Raw genomic sequence first — 20427 nt, forward strand, 5'->3', positions numbered from 1 at the left:
CATTCGTAAATGTCTGGAAAGCACTTGATTCAAAGAGTATTCTCATCGTCTGCCTTTTTGCATTTTAGATGACTTTAAATCGGAGCTGAGGGAGCAACTTCCTCTCATTGCGGGGTCAGCAGCTGCCGGAGTGGTCTTCATAGTTTCGCTTGTTGCCATCTCCATCGTATGTAGCAGGTAACCACAATTCCCTTTAAGTTCCCCAAGTGCATAATTTTCATTTTTTTGTTCTTGCTCATGATGAAAACCTAACCAACATTTAGTGTTGTATCTGTGCTGTTTTTCCTCCTCCACTTCCCCACTGCTTTCTGGTCCATTGGAGCAAATGCAGTAGTAGATTGGTGACCACAGAAATGTACAACAAATAACATTAATGTAATGGTAACACTGCACCTGCACGTGACCACCATACATAACGGCTTTGCTTTGCCGTAAGGTGTTATTATTGTAACCTTTTTCTCTCAATATAATTCATATCCCTCCACAGTCATATTGATAATCTTATCCGTGGGAAATACTTTGTACATAAGTACATCCAAATAAGCTTTGTTTATATTGCAGGATTGCAAGCGTGCATATTGCACAATTCAGCATAGTTTCGAGTTAAAATGCTCAAACTTTTGCCTTGTTAGTGAAGCGGGGCTGAATTAATTTGGCATTAGCCGGTCACTGTCACGTTGCTAAGGCGCCCTTACTTTAGATAGTTGAAGGTCACGTTTTCTGCTGAGCCGTGCACAACTTTGAGCCTTCACAAAAGAGGCCGGGCTTGTTTGATGCCACGGCAGAGGAGACATGAAAAGCAAAAGTGATCCTATCGAGATCTAATTAAAACTCCGCTCATATTCATGAACTTCATTGAGCATCGCGGACCCCATTACACCCCCCCACCCGCTTGGAACTGATTCCATTTCTACCGCATTTTATACTGTGACATTTGCAGTAGCCTTGTTTATGCCATCTGTCATCTGGTCTTCATTTGTCTGGTCCTCTTCTCTCCTTGTTGATCCATTAGGAAAAGGGCCTACACCAAGGAGGCAGTCTACAGTGACAAGCTGCAACATTACAGCACAGGAAGAGGTAAGTCCACCGTCACTCAATGAGACTTTTATCCAATACCTTTCTTGGAAAACTCAAATTTGGTTTGGAACTCAATGTTTTTATTTTTTTTTAATAGGAATTCGACATTCAGTGAAGAAAATAAGTATTTGAACACCCTGCTATATTGCAAGTTCTCACACTTAGAAATCATGGAGGGATCTGAAATTTTCATCGTAAGCGCATATCCACTGTGAGAGAGATAATCTAAAAAGAAAAATCCAGACATCACATGTATGATTTTTTTTAACGATTTGTGTGATACAGCTGCAAATAAGTATTTGAACACCTGTCTATCAGCCAGAATTCTGACCCTCAAAGACCTGTTAGTCCGCCCTTAACAGTCCACCTCCACTCCATGTATTATCCTTAATCAGATGCACCTGTGTGAGGTATTTAGCTGCATAAAGACACCTGTCCACCCCACAAAATTGTACAACTCCACACGGCTGGAAAGAGCTACAGAGAAATTGCCAAGAAGCTTGGTGAAAAAAGGTCCACTGGTGGAGCAATCATTACCAAATGGAAGAAGCTAAACATGACGGTCAATCTCAATCAGAGTGGAGCCCCATGCAAGATATCATCTCATGGGGTCTCAATGATCCTTGGAAAGGTGAGGAATCAGTCCAGGACTACACGATAGGTCTTGGTCAATGACCTGAAAAAAGCTGGGACCACCATTTCCAAAGTGACTGTTCATAATACACTAAGACGTCATGGTTTGAAATCATGCATGGCACGGAAGGTTCCCCTGCTCAAACAGACACATGTCAAGGCGAAGGAAGGCGAATGATGAGTTCCATCCCAAGAACACCATCCCTACTGTGAAGCATGGGGGTTGTAGCATCATACTTTGGGGGTGTTTTTCTCCACATGGGACAGGATGACCGCTCTGTATTAAGGAGAGGATGACCACGGCCATGTATTGTGAGATTTTGTGGAACAACCTCTTTCCCTCAGAAGCTTCACTTTCAACATGACAATTACCAGAAGCAAACAGCCAGGAAAACTAAGGAGTAGCTCCGGAAGAAGCATATCAAGATTCTGGCATGTCCTAGCCAGTCTCCAGACCTAAACCCAATAGAAAATCTCATGTTTCTCAGCGACAGCCCAGAAACCTGCCTTATCTAGAGAAGATCTGTGTGGAGGAGTGGGCCAAAATCCCTCCTGCAGTGTGTGCGAACCTGGTGAACAACTACAGGAAACGTTTGACCTCTGTCATTGAAAACAAAGGCTACTGTGCCAAATATTACCATTGGTTTTCTCAGGTGTTCAAATACTTATTTGCAGCTGTATCACAAATAAATTGTTAAAAACAGTCATACATTGTGATTTGTGGATTTTTCTTTTTAGATTATCTCTTTCACAGTGGACATGCAACTACGATGACAATTTCAGACCCCTCCATGATTTCTAAGTGGGAGAACTTGCAATATAGCAGGGTGTTTAAATACTTGTTTTCTTCACTCTATACAGTATTTTCTCCACACTTGTCATCATGACATTTACGGTAGTTTTACGTTCAGTGTAGTCATATCTTGTTCCAAAATAAAAGTGAGATAGACATTGATAGAAAGCAGTAACTCTTTTAAAATACACTTTCCTTTTCTTTGCGGTGATGATGCTTACTGCAGACAGTCATCTCTCAAGGCTTTACTGTGGCTGCGAGTACGTGGTGTAGTTAGCACTTCTTACTGATTGGGATGGAGCCTAGAGGAAACAAAACAACTTCGAGCACACAAAAAGCCGCCTATGGTTTTTGTGCCGCTGATGAAAAGCGTCTGCACTGCCGACCTTGCGGTCTTTACAGGGGCTCACTCGAAGGGCTGCGTCGAGCCTGACGCAGCAGCGACTCCCAACGCGTACTTAGTCTCGCTGCTACAGCAAGCAGGACTCATTAAAGTATCCACGGGCCAGGAAAGCCAAAACCAAAATGCCATGAAGACGGTAGATTAATCAATGTCACCAATCATCAAATACATCAATTTGCTGATAAGGGATCCTATTTATACCCTCGCCCCTCCCCTCCCCATGCAGACACTCATGTAGCCCACGACTCACCCCCTCCCCTGATCCCATAATGCATTGTTGTCTTTCATTCTCCTCTAAGATGGGACAGACAGTTTGCTAATTACAGTATTCAGTTCAACAATAAAAAAGGGACACTAAGCCAATTGTTTTTGATCAAATTTAGACAAATGTGCCACCTTCTTTTCTACACAGGTGATGTGTCCTCATTTTCATTTTCATCTAAGGTGTCAAAGATGCTGTATCTACTGAAAATTTTAAAAAAACAAACCAAAAAAAAGTGCATGTATCTTTATTCCCAAACCTGAGTGGTTATTATTTCTTCAGATTATTCAGGTGCTGTTTGTGTGTCCTAGAAAAACAACCGCTGATTTGTTCGATACGCCCCGAACAACATTAGCATCTTAAGTATGGATCCTGTACACACTCTGCCTGAATATTTTAAGTTGCATCCCGCGTGTCCACTCGCAGGAAGCTAATTAGCTCACAAAGGTTTGGAAAATGTTAAGCGAAATGGCCAAGCAATCCAAAGCCAGCATGCTCGAACCCAGTTGGATGCTTCTGGGTCCACAGACTGAAAATGGGACCTTAAACTCATTTTAAGAAGAGGTTTTTATTCGTCGGTGAGTACCAATATAGTACCAGGATATCCAGTGATTAATTCAAGCGTGACGTTTATTAGACCGCAGACCACTATATGGGGAAGAGTGGTACAGTGTATTGCCTGAATTGTTTTTATCTTTGCAGGTATTATCGGTTACCAGTGCATCATATTATGTGTTCATTTTTCTCGTGGATGTCACAGACTGAATTATAAATCTTAATAACCAGCCGATCAAAAAAAACCAGTGGATCAGATCAGCGAACATCACAATTTGGGCAAATGGGTTTGAAATACCTCATGTATTAAATACTGACAGCTGCTTCTCGTATTTTGCACCACTCAGGTTGCCAGATAATGAAATTGAAACTGAATAAATCCTCAGTATGAAGATCTCGTGAGTTTATGGAAGTGTGCAGAATGTTTTCACCATTAATTGTAATTCATGTAATGCACAATGCATGCCTGCCTTTCTGCAGTTGATTTGCAGGCGCATTAGGGCCTTTTCCTAAATGAGCGAGGCAAACTAATTGCGAGGTAAATGTTGGACATTGCTGAAAGTGAAACAGTTCAGTGGAATCCAGTTAATGGAAATTTATAGCTCTGTTCAACTCAATACATTCATCAAAAAGTTAAGTTAGACATTTTGTGTCACAAGTTAACCCCTGCAGGCGCCACAACAACCATTGTGAAAGAATTGTTGCTTTCAAGCAACGTCCCCTCGAATTTTTTGTGTCCGAGCAAACACAATAAGTCCCTGAGTTGTCCCTTTGACCACTGTTACATGGTTTATTAAAAGAATCTGATGACAACTTTTACGTTCCCATCAGAACACTTTTATTAAGAACAATTTTATTTACCTTTTCGCAAACTTGTATTTGTCAAATACGTATATAAATTGTGTGATTGGATATAGCAGCCAGTCACCCCTCACTCATTGAAAACATTGCAAGATGGCACAAAGTGAATATCCATCCATCCATTTTCTTCCCCGCTTATCCTCACGAGGGTCACGGGGAGTGTTGGAGTCTATTCCAGATGTCAACGGGCAGGGGCAGGGGTACACCCCGAACTGGTTGCCAGCCAATCGCAGGGCACATAAAGACAAACGGCCACACTCCCAATCACACCTTGGGGCAATTTTGAGTCTCCAATGAATGTTGCATGTTTTTGGGATGTGGGAGGAAAGTGCCTGGAGAAAATCCACGCAGGCACGGGGAGAACATGCAAACTCCACACAGGGAGGGCCGGGATTGAATCCCGATCCTCAGAACTGTGAGGCCAACGCTTTACAGCTGCATCACCGTGCCGCCACAAAGTGAATAGTTATATTAAAATCCCCTCGGAAGTGGGCAATGAGGAAAGGCGTCACCATTGGATTTTAGTCACTTTTTATTGAACATTTCGGCAGCACACACCAAATTCTCTTACTCCGCCATACTCACTCCCCCTGCCTCCTAGTCTACCTTACACCACCCCCTTCCGTATTTTCAGTATGGTATACTTTCAGTTCGGGATGGATTTTTTTTTTCTCTTTTTTTTTTTGTACCCAACGAAGAATGTCTGTGCCAGAGACCACATCAGCAGTTTGCAATTGCACACGTGTGCAGCTTAGAGGGAATGTTGCTATCAAGGCTATGTAAAAATAGGACAGTGGGCTGGATACATTTGCTTCACACACTCGGATGAAGGACTTGTGAAATATTTAAAAAAAAATAAATACAAAAAGCTGTTTCTTTTATGAAATGGGCATGACAAGATGGTCCAGATAACACCGCATGCTGTTCCAGTTTAAATAATACATGAAAGTGGTGTTGGAAGTGCGGACGAGAAAATAATGGCCTGTTGTTATGGACGTGCACAAGCACATGCCTACATGTGTGGTATATATACGTAGATACTGTATTTATATTTGATTGTGTCCCCATATGTATAAGCATCTTCCAAGTTGATATATTGAGTCCTTAGCAGTAGTGCCGCCGCAGCTCAGCAATACCTCTAAACAAAACCCTTTTTTTATGGAATGCCGAGCTATAAACCCTCTAATGGATTACCTTGAAACTAATCTGAATGAAATCTCTAATGAGCAATTAGGTTCACACAGATAGGGTTCAAGGCAATTAGTGGCATAACTAGAATCAGCTTTAAGTGAAGATGGAGGTGAGCTACCTTGATCCCTCCAAGACCAGACCTCATCTCGTCTCGATCTCTCGGGACCCCTCCATCGCTACGTGTCTAATGCAAATGAAAAGGGCCCAAATTGACTTGATGGAGATGGGTTTATTCCAATCATGCCCGCCAATGTTTTTCCACTCGGTGAAAGAGGTCTGCCTCGGGCGCCACTGTAGAAAATGATGATTTGACATCTGCTTGTTTACGGCTGTGTCCATCTTGCGGCGGCGTGTATTGAGTGTGTTTACAAGAGCGTTTCGGCAGCCGTGCCCGCCCGCTCTGTCAACCCGGAGAATCTGGCATGTCATTTGCAGGTCCCGGGAATTGGGCTCACCTATCGCCGAGTGGCATAAAGAGCAAGCTGATGGCGCAGCAGTTTTTATCTCTTTATGAGCTTGTAGGGAAAGGCTGTGGGCAAAATTGGTTCTTGCACTATCAAAGAGTTGAGGGACTGACTGCAAGGGGGAGTGATAGAGGGGAGGAAAAAATAGATGTCTTCATTTACTGTGTGGTCTCTCTAATTTAGAGCTTCATCCTTTTTGCTATTTAGTTTGTATATAATGGAACTTTTAGAAAAGTATCCCTTTATTCTAGCAGAAAACCTTGAGCATAAAGGTTGAGTTTCAAAGGTTAACCTTTTGTGTTTTCTTTTACTTTTTTTCGGATGTCGGAGCACTGGTCTCTGATAATATAATTACAGGCGATATATGTACCGTGCACCGGAAGTTACTGTATGTCCAATAAACCAACTTACATTCAAACACATCAGAGAATATTGCCTATACAGCAGTACCATGGCATGCAAGTGACCTGCCTTACCAGTTTTCCGTGATACAAGTCGTTGTTAAGACGATTTTCTGATTTGACTCGCAAACAAAAATTGGAGAGCACATAAGGGTGGCAGTGAACTCAACTCACTTTGCAACAAGCAGAGGTTTGGGACTTTGATACTGAACAAGTCTTCAAAAAAGGTGCTTTGAGCTGTTGATTGCCACTACAAGTTGAAATTTACTGTCAAACTAAATATCAAACTAAGAAAATTACAACAATTAAAATAGTGTTGCAGGCGGCACGGTAGTTCCGCTGTAAAGCGTTGGCCTCACAGTTCTGAGGTCCCAGGTTTGATCCCGGACCCGCCTGTGTGGAGTTTGCATGTTCTCCCTGTGCCTGCGTGTGTTTCCTGCAGGCACTCCAGTTTCCTCCCACATCTCAAAAAACATGCAACATTAATTGGACAATCTAAATTGCCCCTAGGTGTGATTGTGAGTGCGGGTGTTTGTCTCTATGTGCCCTGTGATTGGCTTGCAACTAGTTCAGGGTGTACCCTACTCGTTGACAGCTGAGATAGGCTCCAGCACTCACCGCAAACCTTGTGAGGATAAGCGGATCAGAAAATGGAGGGATGGGTGGAAAATAGTGTTGCAGTATCGTAACCCTTTAAGCAACCAATATTTGAACATAAAGAGTGAAGCAGATTGTATAGACATAATCAGGCATATATTGTGTACCCTATGCAAAGAGTAATTAATAGCACTGAAGCTTCCTGGGGCGTTTTGACCATCTTCATGTAAGATTTCATAATGCTGAAAGCGTGACAGGAATTGATTCTTGCAATCTCACTTTTTTCCCCCAAAAAATACAACAAATCCGATGGTCCCATTCTATGACAAACTGCCTCTCCTTTTGTAAAAAAAAAAAAAAAACTGACTTTGCCAATCCGCATTTAGATTTTGTCTTTACATGGAACTTAAACTGCCTGTTTGACCCTTCACCTATACGATTTGATGTCAGATGTGTACTGTAATAATCATTTCCATCTAGTCATTAATCTTAAAGGAAACAATATATCACGTTTAGTTGTCCTCATTAATACTGTTAAAAGCTTGGAGTGATGGGAACTGGGAAGTACTGCTGAATGTGATTGAAGTTCTGACCTTCAGGTCAATTACATTCTTCAGCCATTAACACAACACATCAGCCAAATGAAAAGAAAAAAAATAGATGGGTTTCTTCTTACTGGGCACCTTTGGTTGTTCTAGAGCTCTCTTTGCGAGCCGACATGTCTAACTGCCCCTCACCACTGGGCTGCCCGACCCACTTCTCAGGCTCCCCAGGGATGAAGATCTACATCGACCCCTTCACCTACGAAGACCCAAATGAAGCTGTCCATGAGTTCGCCAAGGAGATTGATGTCTCAACTGTTAAAATCGAGGAGGTCATCGGTGCCGGTATGCTCACTGTGTCTATGTGTCTCTTACTGAATTTATTCATGTTGTATTACGTTTTCATCTTTGTGGTATCACACACGTTCGGGTGCCTATCAGGGGGACCCGTGGACAGGAGCAGAATGTAGGCCAGCTACTGTGGGATTTACTGTAATTGCATCAGAAATTAGTCTTGTCCTGTACGTCCAAATGCTTTACTGATAGTATTTTCAAAAATGTTCTACTCTTCTTCTTCCTGTAAATGATAGGCTGTAATTAAGATTGTTGTCTTTGTTTTCAAGTGATCTGGTAGGCAGTGTCAGTGTGCTTAAAGCTAAGATGTTTCTCATATCTCGTATTGTCTTCTGACTATGTGATTGCTTTTATTGATACTAAAATAAGACGGTTAATGAGCTTGGCGCTTGGAATAGCTCCTTTAAACTTGGCCTTCTCGGCAATTGAGGTGAGAGAAAGCCACACAGCGTGAATTGTAGTACGACTACCGTGGACCCACGGTTTCAAGGTTTTTATTTCTCAAGACCCCAGTGCGGGGTATCTTCAGGACTTTCAGTTGATGGTCATTCATCAAATAGCTTCGACATGCTTGACATTTGTTTCTTCAAATTTGTGTCTTTCATTATAGGGAATGTGTGTCATGCCTCTGAGCCTGAAGATATGAAACATGCAAATAGAGTTTATGTTGTTAGTCGAGAGCAGGGCAACACTTCAGCTTAATACAGTGTGTGATGACCCTGAAAGCCCAGGGCCACAAAACACTAAGCGACAAAAGAATCCAGGATAAATTTGATCCAAAGCAAGTAAGCTGTCCATGTGTACTTAGTGATGACACTGGCTTCCTCTTATTTTGTAGGGGAATTTGGGGAAGTGTACAAGGGCCGTCTGAAGCTGCCCAGTAAGAGGGAGATCTTTGTCGCCATCAAAACCTTGAAGGCGGGCTACGTCGAGAAGCAGAGGCGGGACTTCCTGTCCGAGGCGTCTATCATGGGTCAGTTCGACCACCCCAACATCATCCGCTTGGAAGGCGTCGTCACCAAGAGCCGACCTGTCATGATCGTCACAGAGTTTATGGAGAACGGAGCTCTCGACTCGTTCCTCAGGGTAAGTGACTTTCTAATTTGAAGCTGTCGACTGTAACTGATGGTTTTATTGTTATTGGAGTCATTCAAGAGTTTAACCAAGTTCAAGTCAAGCAACAATTACTATTGGAAAGAAATGAATGAATCCCATAAAAGAGGCTTCTGCTATAGCACGTCTATGAAAATAAAATGTCCGTGTGACTCTTTTGGCTCACAAAATTGGCAGTAATGCTCTCTTCCTAAAGGGTTCCAAAATTTTTTTCCACCACAGCTCCATCTGTTGGCTCTTGTGTTTCAAAGCCCCAATGCAATCAGATGTAAAATGAGAGAAAAACTTAGCGTAAATTATTACATGGTATTCAGGCCTGAATTTCTTGTGCTGTCTCTGACTGCATCGACTTTTATCATTGGGGTAGGGTTAGGGTTGGCGTTGGGTCGAGTCAATTATTACAAGAAATACTGAAGACTGGTCAAACGCATCACACTCTCCGTTGGGCCATCGACATCTTCTCATTACACGCAGTACATGTGCATGGTCAGTCATTACCCACTGAATTTATTTACAGGAGCACATAGCATCCAGCAACTATGAAATGAATTAGGGAAAAGGCAAGACTATAGTTGGCTGTCTGGTGTATTCCATTCAGTACCGTTCACCAGCCTCATTTTAGGCACAAAAGTTTTTACTCAGACTTTAAATTTCACACACATACATTCATGGGCAGGGTGGCAATTTTTTGCCTTATTGAGATAAACGTCTCCTAACGCGCCACAATCAAGGAAATAACACTTCTTTTTCATTTAACGCATAAAACAAAGGGCAAAAAAGATGCACCCTCACGCGGGCAACGTCCCAAAACTGGGACGGGTATGTTATCAGTTCTGTGAAGTGGTACATACTAGAGATACGTTTATTAATTAATTCTTATTCTAGAATGACACTTACGCATTAATAATACTGATGGATTAGCATTTTGAAGACAAACTTGGTTCCACACTGACTTTTCTCTCTTCTCTTGGAAAACGCTCCATGTGTACTTGAGGCAGCCATGTTGGGTCAGGAAGGAAAAGGAAATAACTGACCGATGAGTTGTCCTCTCCTGATACCAAATTATGGCTTCAGATTACCCTTAAACACACTTAAATGTTTTGATATACTGAAGGATATCATGTGTGAAAATCATGATGTCCCAAAAATGGGACGCTGCCCATGAATGGGTTAACTGAAGATAACGTTTCTCTGTACATTGTGATTTTCAAATGCTTTTATTTTTAATGCCCCACTGTTTTGATCGACTGATTGACCCAGCCCCACCTGTGTGGAGTTTGCATATTCTCCCTGTGCCTGCATGTGTTTTCTCCGGGCACTCCGGTTTCCTCCCACATCCCAAAAACATGCATTAATTAGAGACTCGAAATTGCCCCAAGGTGTGATTATGAGTGCGTCTGTTGTCCGTCTCTATGTGCCCTTGACTGGCAACCAGTTCAGGGTGTACCCCACCCTTGCCCAATGACAGCTAGGATTGGTTCCAGCACTCCCTTTTACCCTCGTGAGGATAAGGAACTCAGGAATTGGATGGATGGATGTTAATGGCCAGAACTGTGATTGGAATTCTGGGTATGGTTTGATTATGTTTATTAAGAAACAATCAAAATTCAACTCCCTTTTCTTCCTCCTTGTATCTCATGGATGGCTGCTGCGCGCCACTTTGATCTTAGGCGGGCTTTAAGGAGTTCTTTGAAGCTGGCTTTGCTAACCGCCACTTCCGACTTGTGTTTGCATCGATCTGTTTCGCCCTCGTATTTGTTCCCAGGTTCCAGGGGAGTTCAAAGGACCTCGGAGGTTTCACAACAGGGGCATGGCCACGGAGCCTGGATGCAAAAAAAAAAAAAAAAAAAAAAAAAATAGAGAAAAAAAACACAATCAGGAATTGAACCGTGTACTGTCAGGGTTTTGTTGAATTAATGTTTTTTATTTGCTTACTAAGAAAAAAAGGAAACGGTGGGATGAAAATAAATCATTTCTTGGAGGAACACCTGGGTCTCAAAAGCCAAACTGAATATGAATATGCAGTGAATATGAAACTCAAAAGTACTGGCTCTTTACCATGTGATAACAATCTCCCATCTTCCCTATATGTCTGGTAGGATAGCATGTTGACTGACAGGAGACATGATATTTTTTTTTCCCGCCACAATTTAGAACTGTTTCCAAGTGGCTTAATAACGTGTTTTTGACATGCTTTCATCAAAATACCCCGATAACCCTGATTTTCTTGGGAAAAGACATCAGTGTTAACAAAAGGTTCATTTGGTTGTTTAACTTAACACACAGACCAAACTATGGTGTTGGCTCCCCATTGAAATGAATGCATCAAGTTGTTCCAAATCAAAAAGTAAAATGTTTGCGAATAAGGAAAATAGTACTGCAATGACATATAGATCCAGCCATTATCTGTGCCGCTTATCCTTACGAGGGTCAGAGAAGTGCTGGAGCCAATCCCAGCTGTCATCAGGCAGGAGGGGGGGGGGTATGCCCTGAACTGGTTGCCAGCCAATCGCAGGGCACGTGGAGACAGACAACAGTCGCACTCACACCCAGGGACAATTTAAGAGTCTCAAATTAATGATATAGTTTAATAGAATGGAAACAATTAAACAGTTTATGTATCATACATAATTCACATATATACTGTATATGCCTGTGAGCATTATATTGCTTTGATATAGTGCTTGTGTTCAAATAGCTGTTGCTGAAAGCGTTAAGACACTCCCACCATGATGCTATTTGTTAGCACATCTATGAGAGTTCCCATTGTTTGTTAGCATCAAGCTTGCAGGCTTGTGTGGTTGTTCAATACACCCCATGTTCTCATTGTTTGATGTCGAGCGTGACAGTAAACTTCACAGAACAGCTTGAAGCCTCTTTTTGTGGAATTGTTCACCAACTGCCAAACTGCTGCATGTTGTGAAGTGGGTTAAGTTCACTGCTATGATCCTGCGGGTAATTTTTTTTCCCGCAAGTCAAACTAAAAAAAAAAAAAACATAAACTTGTAAGTCAGGTCACTTGTATCTCAAGGCAGCACTGTATTTCTGTACAATGGTAAATTTTCCATAATTTTAAGTTTCCGAATAGATTTGACCTATCATGGCTTCAGCGCTTCAGATGATATTAAAATGTCATGCAATGTATGTTTGTTTTGCAGCAAAACGATGGTCAATTCACAGTCATCCAACTGGTGGGAATGATGCGTGGAATCTCCGCCGGCATGAAATATCTCTCCGAGATGAACTACGTACACCGAGACCTAGCCGCACGCAACATTCTGGTCAACAGCAACCTGGTGTGTAAAGTGTCGGATTTCGGCCTGTCGCGCTACCTACAGGAGGACACCTCGGATCCAAGCTACACCAGCTCCTTGGTGGGTACCTTCATATCGCGTCCCTTTAATTGTCCTCACATCACTGACATCTTGCCAGTCAATCTCATTTTGGCTCAACCTTACAATGGTCTATTTGAAGCTAGAATGTGAAAACCTTTCTCCAGAGCTCGCCCCCTCCTCCTTTCTGCCTCGGTCCCTCTTCCCGATGTTCTGCAGTCCCGGTCCGGGTTTCTGCTTCTGTCACATCTTCATTAGCGTGGAGACAAGCCTCCTCTGGGAAGGCTCCTCTCTTCGTTGACATGCCCGGAGTGCACGCAAACCAAAGGGCACGGCGCCCTCTCCGACTGACAGCTCCCATCTCTTATGCGTGCCTGCCTCCTTCTCGTTCACTCATCGTTCATTATTGCAGGGGCATCATGGGAGGTTTTGGCTCCTCATTAACTCCTCCACAACGCAGATCTGTAATTATCAGCAGCCATCATTATCGTTAGCTCGTCGGCCACCTCTCCCACGTTCAAAATTCATTCAGATAGCCTCACAAACATGCACAAACACACTTTTCTAACTCCCTGCTTGTATGGCAAAAGTGCGTGCATGCATTCTTTAATGATGTGCATGCAGCAGTGTTTCTTTCATCAATTTTAATCTCATTTGCTATCCTTTGAGATTTTAGTGCAAAAAAGCTGGCTTTGAAGCGTTTCCATCACATACTATTAGATACACCCGCATGCGATCCAATAGAGTTCTCCCAAAGTCAGGTAGAACTGTCATATAGCATTTGTGGTAGATTTACAGTAATGTACATAACAACATGTGTCGAAAAAATACGGGATTTGTCATAAACTGATTTCTCCCCTTCAAACCATTACAATCAACCAGCACTATGAATAAAAAAATACAGTTGATGGCTGCCTGACCATGACAGTGCACCTGCTCACATTGCTCTGAACATCTGACAGTTCCCGGCCAAGAATCCTTCCCGTGGTTGCTGAAAAGTTAATGTGGATAACGTTGAAGGCAAAAGTCTTTTGGATTTAAAGTATATATTTGGTGGCACGGTGGATGACTGGTCACCACATCTGTATCACAGCGTGCGGGAACAATTCTGACATTTCCGTTTCATTTTGACCTGTTTTTAATTTGGATTACCCGTTTCTAAGAATGTTTTCCTGAAGCTGCACTTTTCTTCAATTTGCCTCAGGGACAGTTAATGCAAATGACATATTCTTTACACTGATTATATGGCATATTGGTACTTCTGTGGTAATTCTGTATATATTATGGATGAATATGAATATTAATACCTTATGCCATAAAGGGAGGGCTATTTTCAGAATGGCTTGTGATGTATTTTGACAGAATGCAAAAAAGCTGAGATCAAAAGCATGCAGGTAATACCCTGGTGAGTCTGTGCCTGGAGACTCTTACAAAGATATCTTGAAAATATTTTATGTTTAATTTGAATAAAACTGGTGACACAGAGAAATTAATCCAAAACATGTTTGTAACTCTCCCAGTCGATGTTCAGGTAGATACTTGCTTTATACCGCCGCATTTCTTTTCATAACAAATTCTTTTCGGAACAAAAACAACACGCTTCAGTCATTGCGCTCAGTAAAGCCTCGGGTGGCCCAATTCTTTTGCACGCTACTGTACATTGTGTGGATAGTTCATTAGGACTTCCTTGTCATGCTGGTCCTTCCCCCTGATGTATTTAAGGTGAACATGCAAACAGGCTTCAGGAGACGTTGGGGGGTTTGCGCCTTGCGTTCAGGGCTCCACAGCATAATTAAGCTATCCGCGGTCCCCTTTCCTCCGTGACCCGCTAAGCTATGACCTGTCGCAAACCAATCAGCAAGCGAGGCTGCCGCCGCAGACAGAGCTGAGGGAATCGGGGAAAATTAAATTGCGCTAACACGCGGTGATTTACATTGGCATCGACCTCCTCCCCTGGCAAATTAATCACCTCTTTCCCGACGCTGCTTTTCTAATTCTTCTAAGCAGTTGTCGGCACAGCAATTACAGTCCATGCGGCGCGGGAGGTGGATGGTCAGGAGGACCTGGCGGTCACTGTGTGCAATCTGGACGCGGGTTGACGTCGGGGCAATGCTGTGGGGCGTTTACATACCCTAAGTACACTGCAGGAAGCTTACCAAGGTCGACATGTATTTTCCTGATAAAATCCTGCACGGACTAAACAGTAACGATAACTCTTGTACATGACATCCACTTCAGGTTTGCTGTCAAACTAAACATAAGAAAATAATTACACTTGTAAAACAACCATATAGCTTTGCTTTGGATACTTTTGTTCTTCTGAATGCCAACAACTAGCAAAACGCTACAGACTGGTTAATGAACAGAAGCCATGTGGCAGTGTGAAAGCTTTAAGCAGCGAATATTTCAGTAAAAACGGTCCAGCAACACATGTAGACAAACAATATAATAATACTCACAAAGCCAGTGTATACAACTTATTTTCTCCTTGGGGAAAAAAGACATTACAGCAGCTTACTGAGTCACTTTCAGTTCATTCAAACAAATCTCACTTAAGTTTTATTTTCTTTTTCAAATATAAATATAAAAGTTTTAAAAAGTATATGACCTCTTTATTTCATACACCATTGATAACAGGTACACTGACATTCCTTGCAAACTACACTGGCTTTAATAAATATATTGCTAACATTATTCCTCTGTAGAATTTGAAAAACTGAGCAATATGGCAACATTTTTAAAACATTTGTTATATTGGAACTTATTATATTGTGCAAGTGGCCATGTTGTTATGATATATAACAGTACAGTATGTGTAGGTGTTTTCTTTCTATTGCCCCAGGCTGATGATGCAGAAAAGCTGTCATTGCACACAGTGCGCCTATTTCTCAGTTTGTGGGCAATCCCATATGTATTGTTCCCCCCCCCCACCCCCACCCCATTCCCCAGGTGCCTTGTTCTGTTGGTGTGTTTGTTTGTGTCATTGAGGTTGAGAGAGGTTGAAAGGCGAGGTCATGCGGCGCTCTCAACAAAGCTCTTCCGTCAAAGCCCCGTGACCCGATCGACATTCTCGCTGTTCCGCTCCACTGCCCGCGCGATGTGAAATGCGCTGCTGTTTTCTGTCACTTGGCTGCTCGCTATTTGCATCATTTCACCCTCGCTCTGGCCCCCGGGCTCCATCCTGACTCGCATTTTATTTATGCAATTCAGATTTTGGGGGCAGTTTTCGCATTCTTCGCACGTCATTTGGAAAAAGGGTTGTATAAAAATAACTAATACTGCTGTCATATGCTATGTAAATAATGAACAACCAGTTATAAAATGTGTGTTTTTAACCCATTCATAGGCAGGGTGGCAATTTTTGCCTGATTGAGATAAAAGTCTCATAACAGGCCACAATCAAGGAAATATCACTTGTTTTTCGTTTAACGCATAAAACAAAGGTAAAAAAAAGATGCACCCTCTCGCGGGCAACGTTTTGGGATGGGTATGTTATCAGTTTTGTGAAGTGGTACATACTAGAGATATGTTTATCAATTAATTCTTATTCTAGAACGACACTTGCGCAGTAATAATACTGATGGATTAGCATTTTGAAGACGAACTTGGTTGCATACTGACCTTTCTTCCTTTCTTCTCTTGGAAAACACTCCATGTGTACTTGAGGCAGCCATGTTGGGTCAGGAAGGAAAGGGAAATGACTCCGTGCGTTGAGTTATCCTCTCCTGATACCAAATTATGGCTTCAGATTAAAACACTTAAATATGTTGATATACTGAAGGATATAATACGTGTAAATCATGATGTCCCAAAAATGGGACGCTGCCCACGAATGGGTTTAAGGCTCACTTCTTGGCTCCCTTCTTTGTGAGTGACAGTGATGCAGTAACTGAATATTGAGCTACTACCTTTTATTCAGTCCTTATCAGGTGTTAATAATGTAAAGTGGTCACCATTTATACACGCAAGTTCATGTTGAACTAGCAGAAATGGTCAGTTGGAAGTGTTAACTCGGAGCATGAACCTAACAATTTCCCTGATCAAAAGCAAAGGTGAAATTCAAAGTAGTCCCGTTTTTTTTCCTTGACTTTCTCTCCAAACTGTACATGAAGGTGACACAAAACAGTTTGTTCCCGTTCTTGTCAGTCATCCTCCCGCTAAGATTCGACAATGCCCGTTACCTCAGGCTATTTTTCACCTTTGTTTACGCTTGCACAGGCGAGGTTAAAAATATGCTGCCTTCGAGTGCAACGTAAATTCAGCATTAAGTGTCTGGAGCTGGCGTCATGCTGCTCAGTAAGAGTCACGCATTCAAAACGAAACGGCTTTGTGGTTGTTTCCGTCCGCTCTTAGCACGGGCTGGCTCCAAACTACCACATTTACGACGGGCACAGATGCTTATTTTCATCTGCCAGCGCGAGCGAAGGCAAAGTGCGCATGTGGAGAGACGGTCGGCCTCTCTCCGTGGAATCCTCCCCGCCCCGTGATAACCATGAGTCACCACCGGCGCAGTGACCGAACAGGCTCTGTATCTCGGTTCCCCACCTGGGTAGAGGCTGAACGCTCCGCTTCACTTTCCCGAAATGTTTAGAATTTGTACATCGGTCTGAACATTCCAAATCAGACAAAACAGACAACAGGAGGAAAATACAGTATAAAGGGATTCCAAACTCTCGACTGTGATTTTTATCCATGCTGTCGCGACGCCAGAGTCGGGATGAAGTAGACCTCAGTTCGCCATCTGTGGTGGAAGCGAACATTTGAAGGCTTGTGTGAGGCCGATTTTATATTGTAGGTGTAACTTTAGTTTAGTGCATGTTGTTACTCTCAGGTGGAATCCATGAATCTCCAGAATCGTCTTTTTGAAGACATTTTTGACACTATACATTATTTTTCTGGTGTCCTGCGATTGGCTGGCAACCAGTTCAGGGTGTACCCCACCTCCTGGCCGTTGACAGCTTGGATAGGCTCAAGCACTCCTCGTGACCCTTGTGAGGATAAGCGACTGAGAAAATGGATGGGTGGATTCTTTTTCTGTCAATATCCACAAGCTATTTTTAACAATGTATTAAAGATAAAAGTCCTACATTAGGTGCGAACGTGCCGATTCCGATGAGACATGAAATTGACATTTCTTTTGTTTTTTCCGCTTTCCCTTCAACTGTTCTACATTGTTTGTGTTGTGTGTACTGGACTGATCAGCACGTTTCAATCATCAGCCTCAGGTTTGGATCTGGATCCATCTGATCCGATCTGGTTTTTTTAATCATCATTTGGAAAAGGCCTGATTCTTACCTAAAAGAATATCAGAATTTTTTTTTCTCCTTATGCTGATGGGACACATGGGAATTGTGTCACTCGAACCATGTAGTGGAACCGCATTACTCTTAGCAACACTTTTACTAATGCTAAACTATTCTATACTACTATAAGTTTTAAATATTGTTCAAAATTGCTCCTGACAACCTAAATCACTGGCAAAGAAAAAATAATGATTGAAATTTTGGCTTAATGAGAATTTTTATGGGAGTATACCCCTCAAATTGTTTATAATCCGCCAATGGTGCCAAAGAAGAAGTCAATGTCAATTAATTAAATCAGAATTACCATTATAAGTATCCATTCATGATGAGATTATTAGCATATAATGTACAGTACCCGAAGCATTATTTTCTCAGGAGTCTGGGTTATCTTTAAAAAAAAATGGCATAAATCACCACTATGCCATATAACCAAGAAACTGCAATAAAAATCCTTCCTAATCTTTAAATAAGTGACTGTGACAACATGGACAAAGTTCATAAGGAGTACATTGCAACTGTGTCCCCGTTATTGAAAAGATGGCAGAAAAGAGAAAAATCCGGTCCATTACAACTGTGCTCCAGTTTGATAAGGCAGTTTTATAAGAGCGCATTTGCCTATTTTCGACACGCTGTAAATGAATTATCGGGCCAAGGTCACTCTGATATGAGCACGGAATCGCTCAAATTAGACTGGACAACTTCCGTTTTAATGGATCCAGCAAATAAGGTGATCTCATTCAAGATGGTGCCTCAGAACACGCAGTGAACGCTGCCAGCTTTAGTAAATGCTGTGAAACCGCTGATTTAACCACTCTAAAGTGGTACAATTTCGAAAAATATGCAATCATAATATATATGTTCAAACTTGAATTCATTGGACGTGTATGTGTGTGTGTTTGATACTAATATAGATGGATTCTCATCTCTCATTTTGAAGTACAAATGATAATTCTGGCACCTTTTCGCTCTTTCTAATGAGCTGTGAAGGCCACCCAAGCAAACTTGTACTTTTTATAATCAGGAATTCGATTTCTTCTGCTGGCGAATCCAACTCGCAATATTTCTACTGTGTGACCACATAGCGGTCATCTGGAAGACATTTTCTCAAGTATAATAATGGATTGTATTGGGCTGTCAATCATTTTAGCCAAGATTAACCTTGGGAGGCACAGTGTGAAGTGCAGTTTTTTTTTTTTTTTTAAATCTAGATTTTCTTAATTTTACACGGAAGGTCAGGTTGGCTATTTTGTGCCATTTTACACTCTTGTCTCGCCACTAATCGTGAATGTTCCCGATACACCGTGGCAACATGGTCACAGGCACGTATATGATGACAACGTAAGTCTGGACCAAAGATGTGTTAAAAGACCCGCGTCCATCTATTTGCCAGAAATTCCCGTAGGTGGCTTTGAAATCCAACATCTCACCATCCTCCTTTCCACCCTTTGCTTATTTCCGTTCTTCCCCCGCCGTCACTCTCCCTCTCTGCGAGCGTCTCCCTCGCTCGCTTTGGGCAGACATCCAGGAGCGACGGTTGCTCTCAGGATTTCATTAAAAAGATGTTGATGGAGCCCCCTCTCCGGGCAAATAAATGTACTCAGGCCCATTTGAGTGTGGGCATTGTTCGGAAATGGATTAGTGAATTGGAGAAGTAAAGAAAATCGGAGACGGGAACTGGGAAGTGAAGACGATTAGTTAAGAATGCCAACTTCTGCGTTGACCTTTTTTTTATGGTTTGCGGGATTTGCTCTGTTAGCGATGTGTGTATTTCAACTGCTGCATGTACATCACATTTACTTCATTTTAGCGTTTAGCATTTTGCGTGCTTACTTAGGACGTACTGCGAGACAGCTTGCCTGGTTTTATTTCTTAGTAGCCTCAACATTGTTTGTCTCAATTTTCTTGATGCCATAAATGTGTCGTAACAATGACTGCAAATGTTTATGCAGCACGGACTGCTGCGAAGTGTCTTGTCGTGGTTTATGTCAGTATTTTTATACATTCTTTTTTTTTTTTCTCACGTTGTGACAAGCGCACATCTTGAGAAAAATGAATCCCTCTGGTTTTCCCTCATGTTGCCATTATCTGTTTTTGTCTTCGTCAATTTCTTGGGTAAATGCTCACACGAGCCCAAGGCTATTATGTGTCAAGTGTATTTTACTTATTATTCTGCTACGGTATTTAAACACGGGCCTGTGGCGTTTTTAGGAAGTGATTGTGACTCGTGACAAAATTATCAGCACCGAGATCGAATACTTACTATAATACTTTAACTTAAAGTCCTTGACAATGGGGGGGGGTGATTGAATTTATCAATTCATATTTGCTTATTTTGTATTGTTTTTTTTTTCTCAATGTCATATTAGAATCTCTTTTTTGCTTCCTGTTTGCATGTCTGTGTGGTATTGAACTAAATAAAAATTCTGCCTGGGGCAGTTGATGTACTGTGGAACCACAAATTGTCACATTTGATGTCATGCTGTACTTCTTTAGACAGCATGCTAGTTGAAATGATTCTAAAATACCTCTGTTATTATTTCATTATT

The 20427-nt window shown here is 42.0% G+C and overlaps 1 protein-coding gene across 2 annotated transcripts in view; it reads left to right on the top strand.

The window, feature by feature from the left end:
- LOC133510613 (ephrin type-B receptor 1-B) overlaps positions 1-20427 on the top strand; it is a 167775-nt gene that overhangs the window by 138824 nt on the left and 8524 nt on the right. The window contains exons 8-12 of one of the 2 annotated variants that reach the window (XM_061838708.1): positions 69-177; positions 1013-1077; positions 8002-8124; positions 8972-9219; positions 12405-12620. In XM_061838708.1, coding sequence (XP_061694692.1) covers positions 69-177; positions 1013-1077; positions 8002-8124; positions 8972-9219; positions 12405-12620 — 761 coding nt within the window. Of the gene's footprint in view, positions 1-68; positions 178-1012; positions 1078-7935; positions 8125-8971; positions 9220-12404; positions 12621-20427 lie in introns of both variants that reach the window. The other variant, XM_061838707.1, reaches the window with a different exon arrangement.

The sequence above is a fragment of the Syngnathoides biaculeatus genome, chromosome 13 (genome assembly GCF_019802595.1).
Source record: "Syngnathoides biaculeatus isolate LvHL_M chromosome 13, ASM1980259v1, whole genome shotgun sequence".
NCBI classification, from domain to species: domain Eukaryota; kingdom Metazoa; phylum Chordata; class Actinopteri; order Syngnathiformes; family Syngnathidae; genus Syngnathoides; species Syngnathoides biaculeatus.